Source organism: Echeneis naucrates, chromosome 15 (assembly GCF_900963305.1).
Source record: "Echeneis naucrates chromosome 15, fEcheNa1.1, whole genome shotgun sequence".
NCBI lineage: Eukaryota > Metazoa > Chordata > Actinopteri > Carangiformes > Echeneidae > Echeneis > Echeneis naucrates.
Genome location: NC_042525.1, coordinates 11,163,459 through 11,182,561, shown reverse-complemented (window position 1 = coordinate 11,182,561; position 19,103 = coordinate 11,163,459). Strand labels below are relative to the sequence as shown.

Here is a 19,103-nt window from a genome sequence, read left to right as displayed (position 1 = left end):
GACTCTCATATTAATTTAATATAGAATTCAGAAGGCATCCACTGCGGTTGATCTTTTTAGCTGTGCAGGTGTGTCTGGACAAGATATTATACATCAAGGAGTATTTCAAGGTAGAAAACATAGCACAATACAAGCAACTGCTCTTGATAAAAATGTTCCAAACAGATAGATTAACCCATTTGAGTTTTTCACTCTTATTAGTTGTGATTGCATGTTACGATAGAGACCACACATATATTCTGTGCAGTTTACATGTATTGATACCAACTGTCACTGCATCAGCCTTGTAATTTAATCGATTTATTTTGCATAAATCCTCCTCACCAAGATCCTCAAATACCAGTTGTTTTTTTTTTTTAATTCTTCATGGGAACTGTCAGCAGTTTACCATTTGTGGTAAATACTAGATGTTGTATTTGTAAGACTTGGAGACATGTCTGAACCCAAACATGTCTAACACTGGAATCTCAAAACTCTCAAGTCCCAGAGACCAAGTCATGGGAATCATTCTGCTATTTACCGTAGGCATGAGAGGTGGTTGGTGGACATGTTTTCGAAGTTAAAACTCTTATGGATAGGCCATATTGCTGTTAAAATATATTTGTTAAGGAAGGTTATGGTGCCATGAAAACTGCTGAAAAGGAGAAGAGATGAGGGATGTTGGTAACAGATCCAGTCACAGCACATGGAAAAGCTTGTGTGGATATTAACCTTGGTGTAATTTGCAACAGCCACTCATATATCCGTCACTGCATGACTTCTGTTTGAGTTCAGGGTAGGATTTAATGATACCCTGATATGAAAGCCCATAATTCATGCTAAAATGTATTCAGTGCTGTTGTGCCCCTTGTACCTCCAAGGCACAATTGTCTTGTCTTGTCTTGTTCCTGTGCTTGTTATGAGAAGAGGAGATAGGTGGTGTTCATAGGGATACGATACTTTTGAGTGCAACTTGTTGTCATGTGCTATTGTAATATTTCTTTTTTCACTCACAGTAGTACTAAAGATGCATTCATTTTGATAATGTATTTAGCATATAATTAAGTTTATATTTATACTAAAATTATTGGCCATTTTTGTTTATGATATATTTACATTTCAGTGGATTTGTAGTATTTGTAGCAGCTTGCATAACAAATTTGATATATATATATATATTTTTTTTATATGGGCTTCAGACACCTGCCTTAACATTACCATTATAACAATATCAGTATCACTTTGAATTTGTTTTTTTTTTTTTTTTTTTTTTGTTTTTTTACATAATCTGCCACTGTAATCTTTCCTTTTGTTTAAATCATACCCACAGTTGGTCATTAAGTTTTATCACTAGAACCCAAATCATGACAGATGATCAGATGATATATTACAAAACACAGGCACATAGAAAACATTTCATCCATGTTTTTATCATCTATGTCTAAACCCAGAGAAAGTCCTAGTGGAATATGAACTGGAAACCAAACTTTACCTTGGATATTTACATGATCTAATATTGTAAAATAAAAAGTTTGTGTTTTAAAACACAAAAGTAAACATTTTTAAATTCCAAATTTTTTTAAACATTCAATTAACATCTGTTCAAAATCTTTTAATTTAAATATTTACAGTGATGGGAGGACCAGCAATGTAGTTTTTTAGGTTCATACAGAAAGCTTAACTATAAGTGTCCTTTGTCTGTTTTGCAAAGGATCCTTTTAAAAGACCTCCTTAAAATCATTATTGAATATTGTATAAATCAAAGGATTGAGAGCTGTTGCAGTAACCAAACCAGAAAAACATTTTGAATAATGCCTCTGGAAGCCCTTTGCAGCAGATATCACAGAGAGCAGTGAGCGTGTATGTAAAGAAAAAGGGGAACCAGCAGAGAACAAACACTCCCATGACCACAGCTAGAACAAATCTGAAACGTCTCTCTATATTGCTTCCCTCTCCACTGGCTCACTCTTACACTGGGCTGCAATTCTAGCTTTGAATGAGTTTCTCCAGGATTCAGCTGGGCAACTTTAGCTGTCCTGACACGCCTCTTTTTGTTCAGGGGACACAGGATAGCTTCAGTCCCATCAGAAGAAGATGGTTCTTTCTCAATGTCAAACCCGTTGACCTCTTTGACCCCATCCACTTCCCTTTCTTCTCTGTCTTTTCTCTCCAGGAGGTCCGGACCACACTTGGTTTCTTCTAAGTTGCCATTTGCTTTTCACCTATCACCTGGTGGGGCTCTTGTTCTTTTCTTGGCAATCTGGTAAATTCTAACACCGTAATCATGATGATGTCAGGTGCAAAGGAGGAGGCAATGCTGGAGAATATAATGTACCATTTTTCCTCATTAATTGTACAGTCAGGGCTGTCCTTGTTACCCTCATTCTTCATTGTGAGAGAAAGGCATCACTAAGGTAGCAACCAGGATGTCTGCACACGCCAGAGAGACTAGAAACAAGTTCTGTGCCGCTCTCAGGGCTCAGCTGGTGATCACAGCAATTACTACCAGGACATTTCCAAACACAGTTAGCAGGATGAGGATACCCACCAGGATTGTTAGAGGCACAGAGGTCTGCAAAGTGCAATGGTGTCTGTGAGGAAAAGTCTCATTTCCTCTGCTGAAGATAAAGCATCCCATCAGGTTAAGCTGTGGTGTCGATGATGTCTGAACAATTCTCTGATATGAGGCTTGGAGGCTTTCCTTGCCAGTAGTCAATTAATTTCATCCATTCAAGAACACTGCGTCAGAAGACTGAGCCTCTTTTGTTGAGAAAATATTGTAGTTTCCTTCCTCTTCAGCAATGAGAATAAGGGACACCATCAGAAAAATAAGAAGATATGCCTCTTTATATTAAAAACATCCAAATTCAAAATAATTAAGAGAATAAATTGAATTTTTAGTCCTTTTTAGTTTAAAGTCTTGAAGTGAAGTCCCTTGGAAGACATTTCATAAAACAGACTTCTATTGCAGCGCTGGCTCAGACAAATCTTTTCATCTGCTATGGCTGAATTGGAATGTACATCTTTTATATGGGCTTGATCTGACACTTAGGATCTGTGATGCTGGCTTCAGCGAGAATGGGAATGGGTGGGGCTCCTGTGCTGATGGAGACTTAAAAGGAGTCTGGTGATCTGAAACCATTGGCTGATTTTGACTTCAACACATACTTTTGATTTGTAGAGGCAATAATTGTTGTCTGTTAGATAACATTGGATTAGGAGTATACTCTATATGGTTTGTAGTTATCTCAACTAAATCTTTAGATACTGAAAGAAACATTTCTTGCAAAGAATTATCAGCAACACAAATATTTGCTTTCTAAGTAACAATGAAGAATATGTGAAAGATAACATGTTGAGAGATCTCTTACTTTTTGGGGGATGATTGAAAAATAAATAGATGCAGCTGTATGCCATTTATTAAGTTTACTTATCTCAATTTTGGTAGCTAGCAGTGCTTGTCACAACATCCCTAATAAGAAAACAAGTTTCTTTCATAATCTTTTTCTTGAACCCTCCAAATAGTGTTTTTCATTCAGACCATGCCCACAATTTACTATCAATGGCTTCCAACACACCCCCAATAACTTGGTTTGCATAGAAAGGGTCGGCATTTACTTAAGCTTTGAGGAGCAATGACAGAATCTTTTAAGAAGCAGCAGTGCATCTTACAGGAAAAAATAGTTGATCAAACTGAGAAAAGAAAGAGCACATTAATTGTAAGTGTAAGCTCTGGAGGCTCATTAGCCAGTTATCATCATGAGCCAGAAAATCTCTGAAGACCTGTTCTCGCCTGTATTGTGTGATGTCTTCCAGCAACGCCAAAGGAGCCACTGTGTGATTTGGCACAGCCACAGCATTCATATAGTCGCGTTTTAACGACCTGACGATGCAGGCTTTTCTCATTTGATAGTGACACAAAATAATAATAATAATAATAATCTATTTTTATGACGATTGTGAATATGTTGGTTCATTTATATATAGTTCATGATCATTCTGATTATGATAATGCATTGTGATAAAAATTTTTGAAGGTAGAATGAAATCCATTCCTATCAAAAGCTTGTTAACCCCTCAAGCGTGACTGTTTGATCATAAGTTTCTTTAAAATATAAATGGCATCCTAACAGAATGTGGTGGGGGAAAAGGCCGAATTAAAAGGCCACCCAAATTCACACGTCTTATCTTTTTTCCAACTCGCAACATCAAATATACAAAAGGCTGTGTATAGTACGCATATAGTACAGTACATTTTCACCGTCTGCGGAATTGTATGCATCCGGAAACCTACGTTGAAAGTGATTTACGTATACTTTTTGCGTGTACAGTTGATGCATTTGGCTCCAGGATCGACAAAGCGATTGCGGTATGGACGCTACAGGAGTCATCGCCAGAGGACAGCAGTGCGACTTTTTAACATGCGAGCTGTCGTTAAACCCCGAAGAAGAAGAAGATCCCGAAAAATATCGCGAGAGCATCTGCTACTAACTTCCGTTTGGCTTTTTGTGTACAGGACGGCAGAGAGCGAACCGTTGTTTTGAGAGCAGTCGAGTTTGGCTTATAATCGCTTTGGAAATTTGAATGCTTACCGTATTTAGCGGTCAATAGCATTTACACAGAGGTAAGGTTACACATCAACTATTTGTTTTGTGTTTTTCCCTCAGATACTCACAGCTAGCACCAACTTAAACATCGAACGTTAAATTTACGTCGACGAATGAGGGCCGACGGGTCTTGATATCCGTCTAAAGCTAACGTGGATATGGAAACAATTTATAATAGTTTGATTTTAGACTTTTTTTAATGTCACACTTTTCACATGCATTGCTTAGAAAAGATCTATTGACAATGTATAATGAGGTAAATGCTAATAGATAGCTAGCTGACTAATTATAGATGTTTACTTTTAGCTAATCCAACATGTGCTAACACAGCTAGCCAATTCTCTAAAAACTGTACTTTGTTGGTTCGCACACAGATGTCGGACGACTTGGTAAAACAGTTAAGCAGCTACAAAGCTCAGCTTCAGCAAGTGGAAGTTGCCTTATCTACCGACCCAGATAATGAAGACTTACTCAAACTCCAGAAAGACTTGCAGGTTTGTATGTCGATGTGAACAAAGCACCTGAACCGTCCAGCGGGATAACAGAGCCTTTGCCAGTTAATTCTGTTACGCAATTAATCGAAACATCAATCAGCTAATTGTTTCACAATCGTTAAATTCTTTTAGGAATAGTTGCTGATTTTTCGATCTAAGATATAGTATAGTAATATACAACGCTTTATTTAAGTTATACTTAGATTTTTGTAACAATGATAAGCCAGCATAAGAATTAACTATATTTCTCATAAAAGGCTAGATAAACTTTTCCTGTGGCAGAAATGAGCATGAGCTTTCCATGAGCATCTTACTCTGTATTACATTGTGTTTTGTCCACAGGAAGTCATCGATTTGACTAAAGACCTCCTAACATCTCAGCCCAGTGAAGCTGCTTCATCTACTAATGGCTCAGAAACAGTCCCTGTGAAACACAGCTGGAAAGTGGGAGACAGGTGTATGGCTGTGTGGAGTCAGGACGGACAGTGAGTGTCACCAGCCTCTTTGCATTAAAACAGCATGCCGTATAGCCTTACAGTTAGAGCAGTAGAGGTTTAGTTTAAGTGCTTTTTCTTTGCACAAAATACATTGCTTTGGACAGCATCTGTCAAATAAACATTTTTGTGAGATAATTTTGTCCTTTGAGGCGAAGAGTCATATCATCCAAACAGTGATTAAACATTAATTTGAATGTTTGGTTGTAACTGCTTAACTTACTGTCAAAATTGTGTAACTTGTCAAGAATGATTTCAAAAAACCCACTTAGAGTAATTTTAAACAGCAGAAGCAATCCCTAAATTAGAGCACAGCTTTGCTTCTCCATTAAAGATTTGACAGCAAAGATTGTTTAGGGAAATGTGGGTTGAGCCTGAATATGTACATGTTGTATAGTAGCCTAACATCACCAGGATGCCTCGGGAGCCAACTATTGATATAATGAATTAGTTTGCCTTTAAATGCACATCATTTTCCTATTAATATTTTTGCTTGAAATGAGTGAAGACGTAAGTCACTACAATTTTAATTTAATGCATGATTGATCTTAAGGGAAGTAATGTCTTCATGAAGAATTTTCATAGGAAAACATTCTAAGGATATCTTATTCACATCTGACAGATTTCATTAATTTCTATTAACAGCTGTAAACTTTTTCTTAAGTAGAGCTTGAGTCTTTGACTCATACTCACCTGCTTACAGATGTGATTTTTTGGCAGGGTGTATGAGGCTGAGATTGAAGAGATAGACCGAGAAAATGGGACTGCGGCTGTTACCTTCTCTGGATATGGGAATGCTGAAGTGATCCCTTTGCAGAACCTTAAAGTAGCAGAGGAGGGGAAACACTTTGATGAGGATGGAAGCGTAAAGCCTAAATCAAAGTAAGAACAAAAACACTTGTCTTGCTCATTTAAATGTATATGTACAAATATAGGGGTCAGTTGTGCTAACAATGAAATATTGCATATTGCACTGAAATATTATTGCTGTCTGTATTAATCGCGATCAACAAAAAAAGCAGTGATTAGTGCATTTTGTTTTAATTGCATAAATCACATGCTGCTGTTTTGTCCCTTTGCTGCACCTTTAACTTGCCATGAAGTAATCAGCAGCTTCCTGATGCTGCCTATGTCATGGGGGTGATTGACCATGGTTCACCTCTGATTGTTCATTCTATTTATAAAAAAAAAAAAAGAGAGAGAGAGAAGGGGGGGGGGCTCCTTAGACAAGTTAAAGGTAATTACAAGTTTGTGTAAAATGGGAAATTATTGAAGTAATTTTCTTTAATGCACTCCAAAAGCTATTGTGAAGTTTCATCCATTCATCCATCCTAGATTTGCTTTTCTCATTGACTGATTTAAAATTAACCTTGGGATGCATGGGTTGTTATAGAACAAATGTTTCCTTTTTTTGTCTTTTTAGAAAAGCGCAAATAGCAGAACAGAGAGAGTATAAGAAAAAGAAAGCCCAGAAGAAAGTCCAGAGGATGAAAGAGTTGGAGCAAGAGAGAGAGGAACAAAAGTCAAAGTGGCAACAGTTCAACAACAAAGCTTATTCCAAGAACAAGAAAGGACAGGTAAGGTTTTAACCATTTATATAATAGACTTTATAATAATGATGAATTTAATACACATATTGTGTAAATCAAGTCAGTAAGTGCTTCACAGACACTCTAAAACATTAGTGCAACGATGATAGAAATTAAAAGCTATTATATAAAATGTTGAAATAAATTATTTAAGTGTTAAGTTGTACTCCGTAGATGTCTCTTTTCTGGCTTGATATTATTTCCCACAGCAGCGTTTCGATGGTGAAATCCTGCTATGGAATATAATTAAATTTATAAAACTGGTAGCTCAAATGAAGCGATTGGATTGGTTCATAGGTGTTATATAATGACACAGCATCCAGCTATAACAACAAAATTACTTGACCTATTCATTCCATGACTGACAACGTAGTAATATTAAAGTAAAAGAACTGGACTAGCTAGCAGTTATTTAACATTTGAAAACTAAGATAAAAAAAAACTGTTACTTCAGCTTTTTTCTTTTTTTGGCCATACTTTGGTATTTTATATAAAAGCAGTAACTTGCTTCATTCCATGGAACGGGCTTATTATCTCACAGATAAGGGGCATTGTTCAGTCCATTGTGAAGTGGAATGTAGTCAAACTCCTTAAGGGATACTTTAGTGAGCTGTTTCCTAATTGGTTGAACTTTAACGCTGCACCAGTAGCTTATTTTAATGAAAAACAGGACATCTATTAAGTCAGAAGTTCTTGTGTTCAGGTCTTATGTTCTACCTTTAAAACAAGGTGGTGATGCTAGTGCTTCCCAGAGCTCAAGGGACTTACATTTTTCAAGTCGAATTCACTGTGTTTTTGTGATGGTAGCTACTACAGAACTGCACTCTACACAATTAGTTTGGATCAAATCAAATCTGATTTATTTGTATAGCGCCAAATCATAACAAAGTTACATCAAGTCACTTTACATATAGAGCAGGTCTAGACCAAATGTTTTATAAAATGATTTAAAGAGATCCAACAGATCCCCCCATGAGCAAGCACTTGGCGATAGTGGCAAGGAAAAACTTCCTTTAGGAGGCAGAAACCTCGAGCAGAACAAGGCTCCGGGAGGCGGCCATCTGCTTCGACCGGTTGGGTTGAGGGGTGTGGGGGGATTCTCATTCCTTCCCCTAGCAGCATAGCTAAAGAGTAGATGAACTTTTTAACTATAAGCTCTGTCATACAGAAAAGTTTTAAGCCTGGTCTTGAAAATTGCTAAGGAGTCTGCCCCCTGGATGTATGCAGATTCCAAGCAGTGATGATTTTATTTAGACCGACATGCCAAGATACACCAAACTGGACCTGTAGCCCATGTGGGTAGGATAACTATTCAAACAACCTCGTCATATTAAAAATCCAGTTTAAATTCACGCAGTTGAATGACTTTCAGTTATGTAAAATATCTTTCCCTCTTGTGTTTTTCACTGCATGCAAAACTTGAGATTAAAATATTTGTAATTGTTGATTCTTTTTTATAGGTTAAAAGGAGCATATTTGCATCCCCAGAAAGCGTAAATGGAAAAGTGGGAGTGGGAACGTGCGGTATTGCAGACAAGCCCATGACTCAGTACCACGATACGTCAAAATACAACGTCAGACATCTAATGCCTCAATGACCTAATATAATTTGTATATAAACCTCCACTGTATACTCGCTGTATCAGTGCTTTCCATTGTGTTTATACATGATTTAAGTTTCTCAAGTAAAAAGCTTTGAAAGATATTACTAGCACACCATTATTTGAAATATTGATGTAGTTTCCCTTATATATTATGTAGGTACAACAACAAAAAAAAAGTTTTCCCCTCCATTTGAGCAAGGTCATTGGTATATAATAACAGGAAGCTGTGTTTTAGAATGGCAGAATAGGTTGCTGTTTGTGTTGACCTTTCACCAAAGCCAAACACTTGCTAAAATGTGTATAAATATACACCTGTAGATTTCAGTGTGTCATGTAAGGCTGGATTTTAAATACTGACCAGTTCTTGGTGTGTCTGAATATTAATAATGGTGTTAATTTGAACTTGCCTAATTTACATTTTATGTGTGTGTATATATATATATGTAAAACGGTAAAATAAACCTTTTTTTTCTTTTTGAATGGCCTCCACCACATTTGGACTGTTTTTACATGACCTTTTCATTACAATTCATCAGGTCCTGTAGGTGGCAGTAAAGACTTGTATCATTGTTAAGAAAAAAAATATATATACATGTCTTGAACATGCAAATTTAAATACAACCCATTTTTCCATTAATGTTCAGTGAGTTTCTTGTTTCAATATGTCAGTTTGGGATGTTCAGTGTTTATCACAAACCTCATTAAAACGTGTTTTATTTGGAACAAAATTAAGATTTGGGAACATCAACGGTGTGTCAGTGTAGTAAAAAAAAAAAAAGCCAAATGGATTCAGTATGCATGGCAAGTTTGCTAAAGGAAGACATATTTTGCTTGTGTCTGGGTGTAAGAGGTTTATTCAGATTCCAGGTGCAGTTATTAAAGTATTAGCAGGGGACCAGCAGCACATGTTTTGCAAAAAGTCACCTTGGATGGCTGATTAAGCACAGGAGAAAACATTCTTGGGTGCGCTTCAATATACGTCCTTAACAAAAGTCTTCTCTTTTTTTTGTTTTTTTTTTTTTTTTTTTGTTTAGTGCATTTTATAGTTTCCCCGACAGGTTGTAGGAGAAAAGACCTGTAACAAGGAACTTTGTGCAAGAGTCATAACCATTTTAAGACACAATTTGGTGGTGATCTACTTGGGACTTGGACCAGAAAAATGCAGATACATGTTTATATTGAAATGGTGATGGTCATATTTTTCTTATTTGGTTTCATGAATTCAGACAGGTCAGTAGTGCAAATCTATGTGAAATAAACATCGCATGATGAGTGGGAAGTCTCCAAATTCCAAGGATTTGAACTTGTACTTTTTCTGCTACAATACAAAAAGTGAATGTATTAAACATTTAAGTACAAACCAAAATTAGTATTCTGTAGTGTTTATGTTGTTCATGCTATTGACATTGGTATAAGAATTTTCAATCCAAAGCACATTACCATATAATTAGAAAGGCTACATTCACTATACATGCACCAAAACTTTTTTAAATCACAAGTTTTACTGCTGATTATAACTGATACCACCACTGGGGCAAATGGAGAATAGCGAACTGCAGTTTGATTGGACGGGCAAATTTGTCACTAATAAAACCAACATTAGAAAGAAAAGATAAAACTAGACATGTTATTGCTTGAGGCTTGTGCTTGGACAAGTGTGGGGTAGCTTATTGTCTAGATTAGATGAAATGGCATTTGCACAGTGTGAAAGTGATGGCTCCTTTCAACACAACACCACTGAATGATGCGCTAAACCTGTAGGACTGCATATGCTGCAGTGGCGATTACTTGTATCAAGTAATTGGATAAACAAAAGAGAAAAGGGAAAAAAAAAAAATAACAGCTGTTTTTTTCCATTCAAGCATGACCAAGACCTAGCTACAGTACATTTAAATATACCAAAAATAAATACTATAATCATATTCAAAATAAATTAGAATAACACAGGTGGACTACACCACCTGTTTGGATATGACCTCTTCAGTCAAGAGGAGGGACACCGCATGAATCAATGATGGTTGTGGGTCCTAAAGCAGAGATTCCAGAAAATTAATAGACATTTTGGAATGCAGACATTATAGCCCTTGTCACTGGCATGTTCACTGACAAGAAGTGCCATTTGGACATATAATCCAAAAAAAAGGGAAATGTTTCTTTACAAGGCAAATGGAGCAAACGTTCCCAATGGTGAGCTTCTAGCTGGTATTTTTTTTTATTTTTATTTTTTTTTTTAAATGCTGGTTTTAAAAGATCAACTTGACTCAAGGTAGAGTTTCCCCTTCATGGGTTCTCTAGAGGATCAGTATTGAGTGCACGTGTGGATGATTCAAGCTGGCTATAGGTAAAGGGACTGTATATTGATCGGTGTTAGGTTTGAGGCCGATGATCAGTCTGATGTACAGGAACACCTTGACTTTTAGAAGGAGACAGTTTTAAACTTTCCGACTGAGTTGAACTTCAGGCCGGGTCTCAGGTGGAGTTGATGCATTGGTCAGATAAAGGTGGGATTGAGGCTGGTTCTTCTCAAGACAGGAAACCTGAACTGTGATGGAGAGTGGAGCTGTAGGCTGGTACTTTGAGAGATCAAAGCCATCAAAGACTGCAGCTGAAGTGAAGTTCTGGGCTGGTGCTTCAAGCAGAGAAGGCCAGTTTTAGACTGCATGTGGAGTAGCCCTCATCACTGGCTAAGCTCTGGCGGCTGCTGTGGTCATCCAGGTCACTTGCACCACTGGTGCTGACACTGTCCATTTCTCCATGGGAGAACTCAGTGCTTTCCACATCAACTTCAATTTCCTCTGTGAAAATACAAAACAAAACACCACCAACTCAGATTTATTATCTTAGTAATGAAACAGTGCTGGCCGAACTACATATGGAAATCTTTTTTAACAAAGTGATTAAAATAAGTACAAATACAACAATGCTACAAAGTTTGCCCTTAGCCAAATGTTCTAGACACAAACCTCTGTCGGACTCTGAGCGGTCAGAGTCCATCCGAGAGCCCATACTGTCCGTGCGGACCCTCTCCCTGTCACCGTGAGTTTGCAGCTGGGCTAATTGCCTCTGCAAATGTCTTTGCTCTCGCTCTAAGGTTTCCAGCTGGTGTTGACTTCTCCGGTCCACTTCTTCAAGTTTCTGAAAAGAGGGACAATAACGTATATAGATTAAAAAAAAAAAAAAAAAAAAACATGATATAACCCTGATCAGTGTGCACAGAGAAGATACTGCAGATGGTTAACTTCGATTAACTGCAGTATATTTATGAAAGGTTTTGTACTTATCTCATGTGCCCCAATGTGATGTTAATACCCAGTTATTGCTGCCACCCCCTGGTGCCTTCTAATAAATTATTCAACCCACATGAATAGCAAGTCGCAGGTTGTGGAATAGCTAGTGTCTCTGTGGGTTGAAGCTTGCGTTCATTAAAAAGATGCAGATTTCTCTTTGCTTTATTGCAATTTTTTTTAAACTTCAACACTTTCATCATTGAGTCACTTTACACAAACCACTCACTGTAAGTATATCAGGTTTGGCTCAAATAACCAAAGTCCTGGAGATGCACTGTGAACCGCAGTAATCATAAGCGAAGGGATCCAATCACTTTATGTTAGTCTTCAAACCTAATCATGTCATAAACTGAAGAAAGATTAATTAGGAATGAGCTCTAACATTCTTTTTGTGAGCTAACTTCACATTGAAGAGAAAATAAAAGTGACTGAAATGTCTAATTGAAATATTTGTAAAATATACATATATTTGATTTAACTTTATTGTATTGACAATACTGTTTTATTTTATGTTTATTTTATTATATGACTTTGACCAATTTTTGATGTATCTTAGTGAGTAGTTTTAACTTTTGAAAATCTACCATCAACTGAATTGTGTTATTCATTTCAACTGACAAAACATTGTTTTTTCACTTTACATAAATATGACATACGTAAGGCTAGACAACTGCAACATGAACAATACACTGAGCGGGAGTAAATTCTAAAATATCAGACTGTTGGAAGTGCTGAGTAATTTTAGAAAAGGTCTACATTTTTCACCGCTTTAAAAGGAAATTTGTATAAGTAGCAGTTGTGCCTTTATGTGCTTTTCCTGTAGCATACTACAGGTTTTTAATTATTTTTTTTTTGTATTTACTTCCTGCAGCCATGAGTTCCATGCTGGCTGCACCTGCTTCACTCCTTTACTCTACCACACAGCCTCTGGTTCTAAAAATACAACACAGCAACATTCAGAGGCCACATTTCCTGGACTTCAATCAGCCAGGTCCAAAGTCAACACTTGACATCATAGCTGTTTATCCATTACCCCCTGCTGTGATACACCCCCACAGATTGGTGCCAGGACTGCTTTCATATTGCAGCCATCAGTCATCCCTCAGCTGTTTTACACGGCAGGAGCCTGCAAGAGCACAGACTGGGGCCAAGAAAAGCAAATATTAAAAAATAATGTCTGGCGTAAATTGGGAGAACCACAGTGTTGAGTCCTGGATGCTTTGACAAGGCAGAATCATTTGAGTCTGTCCTCCGTCACACATAGCTCAGACACACTCAGTGGTCCATTCAACCAGGCAGCTCCAACAATTAGGACAGATCTGGTGCCCTCCACACCAATACTTAGGGTGCTATTCTCATGCTATCCTGTAGCATGATTGGCATGAGACTTAATCAAAGACTTGTCATGGGTTCAAAATCCTGTAAAGGACAACCCTGGCAACAGCAGAGGGGAGATTTTCTCAAAAGCAAAAGACAAGCAAAAATAACTGACTAGCAACCAGAATGTCCTCATGCTAAGGAAAAGTGCCTGAAGTTGCAGTTCACTTAATGGTTCTGAGAAAATATTCTATCTTTAATGAAATCTTCTAACTTCTAACTTCTAACTCTTCTAATTGTTTCTCTGATACATGATCAGTATCTTGTTTAAGCGCTGATAGGAGGCAACTGGGTAACAATTAAACACCAAACTGGCCTCAGTTCTGTGTTCACTGTCCTTAATGTCAACATAAGATAAGTAAATAAGTTCAAACAGGAAGAAGTCCATACTTTCTCTTCCTGGTACCAGATATTGAGCTTTCTAAAAAGGGGAGTGCACTACTGTGATCACACCTGAGGGAAAGCAATTTTAATCTTTAAAGCACAGCAAACCAGAGACTGCGGGCCAAAATGTGTAAGAGCTATGAAACCAAATGCAATTTTTTTCTAAAATACAAAGCAGGATCAAACTATGTTAAAGCTCACTACTGTTAAAGCTTAGTTTTGTCTGCCATCACTATGAAATCACATCAGGTCTCACACTGGAATGAAATTGACCCTCCCCTTTATATCAAAGTTATCCTCTGTAGTACTGCAGATCCATATCAGCTGTCAATGTAGCAGCAGCTTCTTTTTACTCAGTGGATCAGCCATGTAAGTTTTTAGTCTAGAAATGTGTGATTGATAGGCCCATTTTTAGTGAGTGTGTTCTTTACTACAGGGGTTTTCATAAGCTAACACACCTTGATATGTGCTTTGGCCTTGTTGAGCAGTCCCAGAGTGGTGTGCCTGCTGCAGTCTGGTCCCAGCGGGATAAGGGACTTCAGCCTCTCCAAACACAGGCGAAGATGTGCTCGTCTGAGGGAGAGACACAATCAAATATGGCTATATCCTCTGAAAGACACCATGCATGTGCATGAGAAACTAAATATGCATGACAAAAAGCTGAGAAATTAATTTCCAGACTAATGTGTTCCTGTCCTGCTCTCACCCTGATCAGTCGAATTATGATATTTCCTCCTAATCAAATTTGAATTGTAATAGTTAAGACAAACAACAATTTGACTGGTCTTGATCATTTCTAATTATGATACGATTAATCCATCTGTAGTGAGCAATGTTACAGTCAAAGTATTGAGGCACTTGATTTGTCTGTTTATCTATATTATTAGTTATCCATGCAACCTGACTCTTTGAAATTACATATGTATCTGTCTGGGCAGAAACTGGTAAAGGACACTCACTCACTATCCTTTAGCATAAAGGAGTAAAATGTAGGTCAAGTGATGTCATTGCTTCCCCCTGTGTTGGTCACCATTTTGAAATAAAAAGTAGTACAGTAAGAATAGGCTTTACTCTCGCAAAATAACCTTATATTCGTTATTTAAACCAAGACTCTCTGAAACAAAGACATTGCTGGACATTTAATTCTGGGGTAAATGGTTTGTTACATCCCTGTCAAAGCAAAACCTGCCACATCCTGGAGCTATGGTATCAAGCTGCTGTTAGATTTGCAGCTGAGAATCTCTCAGGAAGGAGTCCTGTTGTCTGGAAAAAGACAGTTTGCTGACTGAGAAATGTCTGTGCGTCCTCGAGGAACAGTGCTGCTACTGAGGCTGCAGTACACCTCCCTTTTATTTGCCTTGCAAAATCCTCACTGCTATTAAATACAGCAAGAGAAGTCCCAAGTTGTTGATAAAAATGCCCCTTTTTGAAGTCATGTGGTGATAAGCTGATTTATAGGGCTACAGTACATCTCACACTCAAAGGCACATGTTTAGCATAGCACAAAATATGCAAACCTGGCAGAATGGAGAAAGCTTTTGGTTTATCAGCTTTAAGTTCCAGTTTTTGACTGCTGGTACTTGGGGTAAACTCCCTGTGAACCTACAGCAGTTTAAACACTGTAGGGAATCAATCTTCCCCTTACAGCCAGACACCTATTGCATATCCATAAATGAACTCATTAAACATATGTAACAACATCTTAATGTAGGTAGACAGAAGTACAAGTCTACAATGACTTCCTTAATCACTTCACTATGCGATCTTGTTCCTGTTTCATAGTCAAGTATCAATGTTACCTTTCAGTACAGTCTGTTTTGGCCTAAACATACACATAAGCAGCCTCTTCAATCTTGTTTTACTCACCTATTTTTTTCCAGTTCATTGTGCGCTGACCTGTTGAAATTATAAACATATAAACAAAACTGTTATATGTCTTAATAATTCAAAATGTAGTACATTGTGCTATTGTATTAATGGCCTTTCTCTATCAGAGAGAATTTAAAATGTGTTTTCCAACATAACACACAAAGACAAGCATCAGATTCACATGTACAACATTTTCCTTTGAGTTCAAAATATTGTACCCACCTGTTGTGAATATTGTCCAATTTCCTGTTTTTGAATTTACGTTGTTTCTGATGTGCAGTCTGGGTTGCAGGGTATGTTGAAGCATAGCCATGCTCACATTCTATTGATAGGAAGATTAAAAGGATTACACGCACACATACACACACACACACACACACACATACATATATATATATATATATATATATACAGAAAGCTACACAAAAGTTTGATTCCGCCTTGTTTGCTGTGAATTGTTCATTGCATCTTAATGCCTGCCATTCATACAGTAGAAGCTTATTTATACACTCCATGATTGACATCTATGATGTAATTGTGTGAGTATTACTCACATCAGCCCACATTTAGCATTACAGTGCAGTGAGTAAGAATAGTTTGTCAAAACCCATTTCCATTTCACAGTACAGTTCTCGGTACTGTTTAAAAAGAAAAAAAAGCCTACACTTCCCATGATCCTTCCTTCCCAGTAGCATGCTGCGTTTAACTTGAACCTGCGTGTGATTGGCTGTTTGCGTTGACTGTCGCACTGGGAACATGTTTCCCGACCAATCAACACCTCACAATTTGTTCCATGTGGAAACCATGTGAACGACACATACAAGGAAGCACCAGCAGCTGCCTCTGAAAATGATAGCTGGGCTTTGAATTGAATGTTTAGTTTTTTGTTTTAATTTGTAAATAAAATTTGAACCGCAGTTTGAAAATGCACGGCGGTCCGTGAAGGCGACACTCACTGAGTGGTCTTGACAGTGTTTTAGGAGAGCTGCGATAAACTAAGACCGAAGACCAAAGGGGACATTGGGAGTTTCAAACCACAATGTCTACATGTATGAACCCAAATGTGCACATTCTGTAAAAGCCAGTTTAAAATATGGCATATTTAAATGCCTGCTGAGTGTCCCACGGTCTGCTAAAGAGCACCGGTGGGACTATAGCATTCATCTGCAGGCTATTGCTTCCACAAAATCTCTATCTGGCCATGCATTTGCTTCGTGAATTTACAAAATGAGGAATTTCCCCGACTTTTTAGGAGCAGATGATATTTCTGAAAGTGTTTTTTTTTTTTTTGTTTTTTGTTTGGTTTTTTTTTACAGGTTAGACAACAGTTTTTCGGTAGCAGGTGTAAAATCATTGGCTGCTGACGGGCCAGTTCATCTGTCCGCTGCGCGTCTTTTGTCGCCTTCGCCTCTATTGTTGTCTGCTCGGCGCATTACACGGTAATATCCCCTACAGCCCGGCTTACTTACTTCCGTTGTTCTTCTCGATATTTTCTATGTAATTTGCCGCATCGAGCAGCACTTGCACGTTCTTCATAAAAGTGCCGATTTGGTCCATTGCGGAACATTTGGAGTATAAAACGTCGCTGAAAGAATAGTCGGACATCTCTCCGAAATCCTGCTGGTCCATGGACGCATCGGACTCCGACAGGACCTCCTCGGGTTTCAGCTCGCTGTGCTGTCGCACGTACTTTACCATTTTCACTTCACGTCCTTTTTTTATGTGCAGGGGCTTTACAAAGAAGCAGCTCTGAAATTGCACCCCTTGTCCCGTCTGTGCACTGAGCGGATGACTGAAATGAACCGGGCTGGATGGAATTGCAGTCCTTAGCTTCAGCCACTTGCCCTACTTGGTGGATAATCCCTCCCACTAACGCATGCACATTGCATTCATTGTCAACTGTGCCATAATAAGTCCTCATTATCAATACTGCAGGAGAGCAACAAATTCAGTGACATTCGGAAATAATGCCTGCTTTCTTCATGCAACAATGCTGCTCTAGTTCATTTGGCATAAACTGAATAATCATCTCTGCCAAATAAGAACTGCCTTTCATGTATACACAGTAAAGTCTGAGTGTATGTGAACAGACTGAAAAAAAAAAATTTAGAACACATGGAAAAAGACAGTATTAAGTCTAATCGATAGTGCAACCTGGATCTCAGGGACAGCTGCCAGGGTTGGTCTCAGTTATAAATATGTAATCACTTGAAGATTCTGTGTTATTAAAGGGCTCTCAGGCAATAATGTCCTAATATTAGAATCACAATCATATCATCTGTAATTAATTTGCATTTGCATTTGTGTGTCTGATGTGGCACTTGAGGGCAATTTCATTGCTACCCTGGGACACCAATAAGTTGGTAGTATTCAGGAGTTTTCTCTGGGTGTGACTGCCGTTCAGTCATTATAGGATTATACTTTATTGATCAATTTTTTTTTTTTCTCAGCCCCTCGGGATTTGTTCTTTAAATGTCCTTTTTGACAACTTTACCTGCAATTGCTTATAGATGGCATGAAAGTAACAATTGTTAATTGTTAGAATGGGCAGCACCCATGCCTTGAGGTGTGTTTTAAGTCAGTGGACAGTACAATTAACATGATGGTGAAAGTGAATATACTTTACGAACCTTAAAAGTCATGGCCCCATCAGGAAAAAGAAGAACTAACCTTGAAATAGAATTTACCCCTAGCTTGATGGTCAACTTCTGTTGTCCTTTTGACGGATTAAGAAGTCATTTTCCCCCACACTGTGAGAGCTGAAGAAGGACAGAGGGGAAAGGGCCTGCCTTTACGAGGCCAGCCATGCGTGCAGGGCTGTGTTGTGCCTCTGAGACAATGGGTGCAGATGGCTGGCCCGCTGCAGATGTGACCAAGCCTGTAACGGACGCCTGTGAGAGAGTACACCCTCCCATGGAGTCCATTTCAGCCGCCTGGCAAGGCCTGACTCACACAGACAGTCCTGATCTGTAGACGCTGAAACAGAGACACACACTTCAGCAGCAAAAACAGGCTACATTCATTAACAGCTGCAAACGTGTTTAAAAAAATCCAAATAAATGCACGTCTGTTTTTGAAATAGGGCTGTTTCTTTGTCATTTTGCATTTACTTAAAGCTCTTGTTACTGAACCATCAATTTTAATGTAGATATTATAGCTTCTGCTACCCTTCTGCTCAAAAGAACAGTTAGAGACAGATATGGACAGAGAGTTCAGTGGGGGATGGAAACTGTGCTGTGAAGCTCATATCCAGACAGACTGTTCATACTGCACACTGATAATGACAGCGTGGAAAGCTGACCTGTTATAGGTTGGTGTAGAATGTGACCCCAACTGGAGTAATCTGAAAAGCCTGAGGATTACACCAGTGGCTTGGCTGTCACAGAGGAGGCAAAGTCACACATTGCTGGACTGTGCGT

At 38.2% G+C, this 19,103-nt stretch overlaps 2 protein-coding genes and 1 pseudogene across 2 annotated transcripts; 1 reads left to right on the top strand and 2 right to left on the bottom strand.

Annotated features, from left to right (window-relative positions):
- Nucleotides 1-1,660: 1,660 nt before the first annotated feature.
- On the bottom strand, nucleotides 1,661-2,617 carry LOC115055843 (alpha-2A adrenergic receptor-like; annotated as a pseudogene).
- Nucleotides 2,618-4,472: 1,855 nt separating this feature from the next.
- smndc1 (survival motor neuron domain containing 1) lies at nucleotides 4,473-9,545 on the top strand. The gene is made up of 6 exons (XM_029521593.1): nucleotides 4,473-4,603; nucleotides 4,961-5,080; nucleotides 5,423-5,565; nucleotides 6,295-6,456; nucleotides 6,998-7,151; nucleotides 8,624-9,545. The coding sequence occupies exons 2-6, from the start codon at nucleotides 4,961-4,963 to the stop codon at nucleotides 8,759-8,761; spliced, it is 717 nt and encodes a 238-aa protein (XP_029377453.1). The 5' UTR covers nucleotides 4,473-4,603; the 3' UTR covers nucleotides 8,762-9,545.
- Nucleotides 9,546-9,603: 58 nt separating this feature from the next.
- Nucleotides 9,604-17,464, bottom strand: LOC115055646 (max-interacting protein 1-like). The gene is made up of 6 exons (XM_029521592.1): nucleotides 17,154-17,464; nucleotides 15,907-16,006; nucleotides 15,682-15,711; nucleotides 14,274-14,388; nucleotides 11,731-11,902; nucleotides 9,604-11,562 (listed from the first exon to the last, which is right to left on the bottom strand). The coding sequence occupies exons 1-6, from the start codon at nucleotides 17,380-17,382 to the stop codon at nucleotides 11,399-11,401; spliced, it is 810 nt and encodes a 269-aa protein (XP_029377452.1). The 5' UTR covers nucleotides 17,383-17,464; the 3' UTR covers nucleotides 9,604-11,398.
- Nucleotides 17,465-19,103: the final 1,639 nt, after the last annotated feature.

Coding starts and splice junctions, on each gene's coding strand:
- smndc1 (XM_029521593.1), top strand. CDS start 4,961: ATGTCGGACGACTTGGTAAAACAGTTAAGCAGCTACAAAGCTCAGCTT. Junction 5,081..5,422: donor AACTCCAGAAAGACTTGCAG/GTTTGTATGTCG, acceptor TTTTGTCCACAG/GAAGTCATCGATTTGACTAA. Junction 7,152..8,623: donor CCAAGAACAAGAAAGGACAG/GTAAGGTTTTAA, acceptor TCTTTTTTATAG/GTTAAAAGGAGCATATTTGC.
- LOC115055646 (XM_029521592.1), bottom strand. CDS start 17,382: ATGGTAAAGTACGTGCGACAGCACAGCGAGCTGAAACCCGAGGAGGTC. Junction 16,007..17,153: donor TATCGAGAAGAACAACGGAA/GTAAGTAAGCCG, acceptor TCCTATCAATAG/AATGTGAGCATGGCTATGCT. Junction 14,389..15,681: donor AATGAACTGGAAAAAAATAG/GTGAGTAAAACA, acceptor TCTCTCCCTCAG/ACGAGCACATCTTCGCCTGT.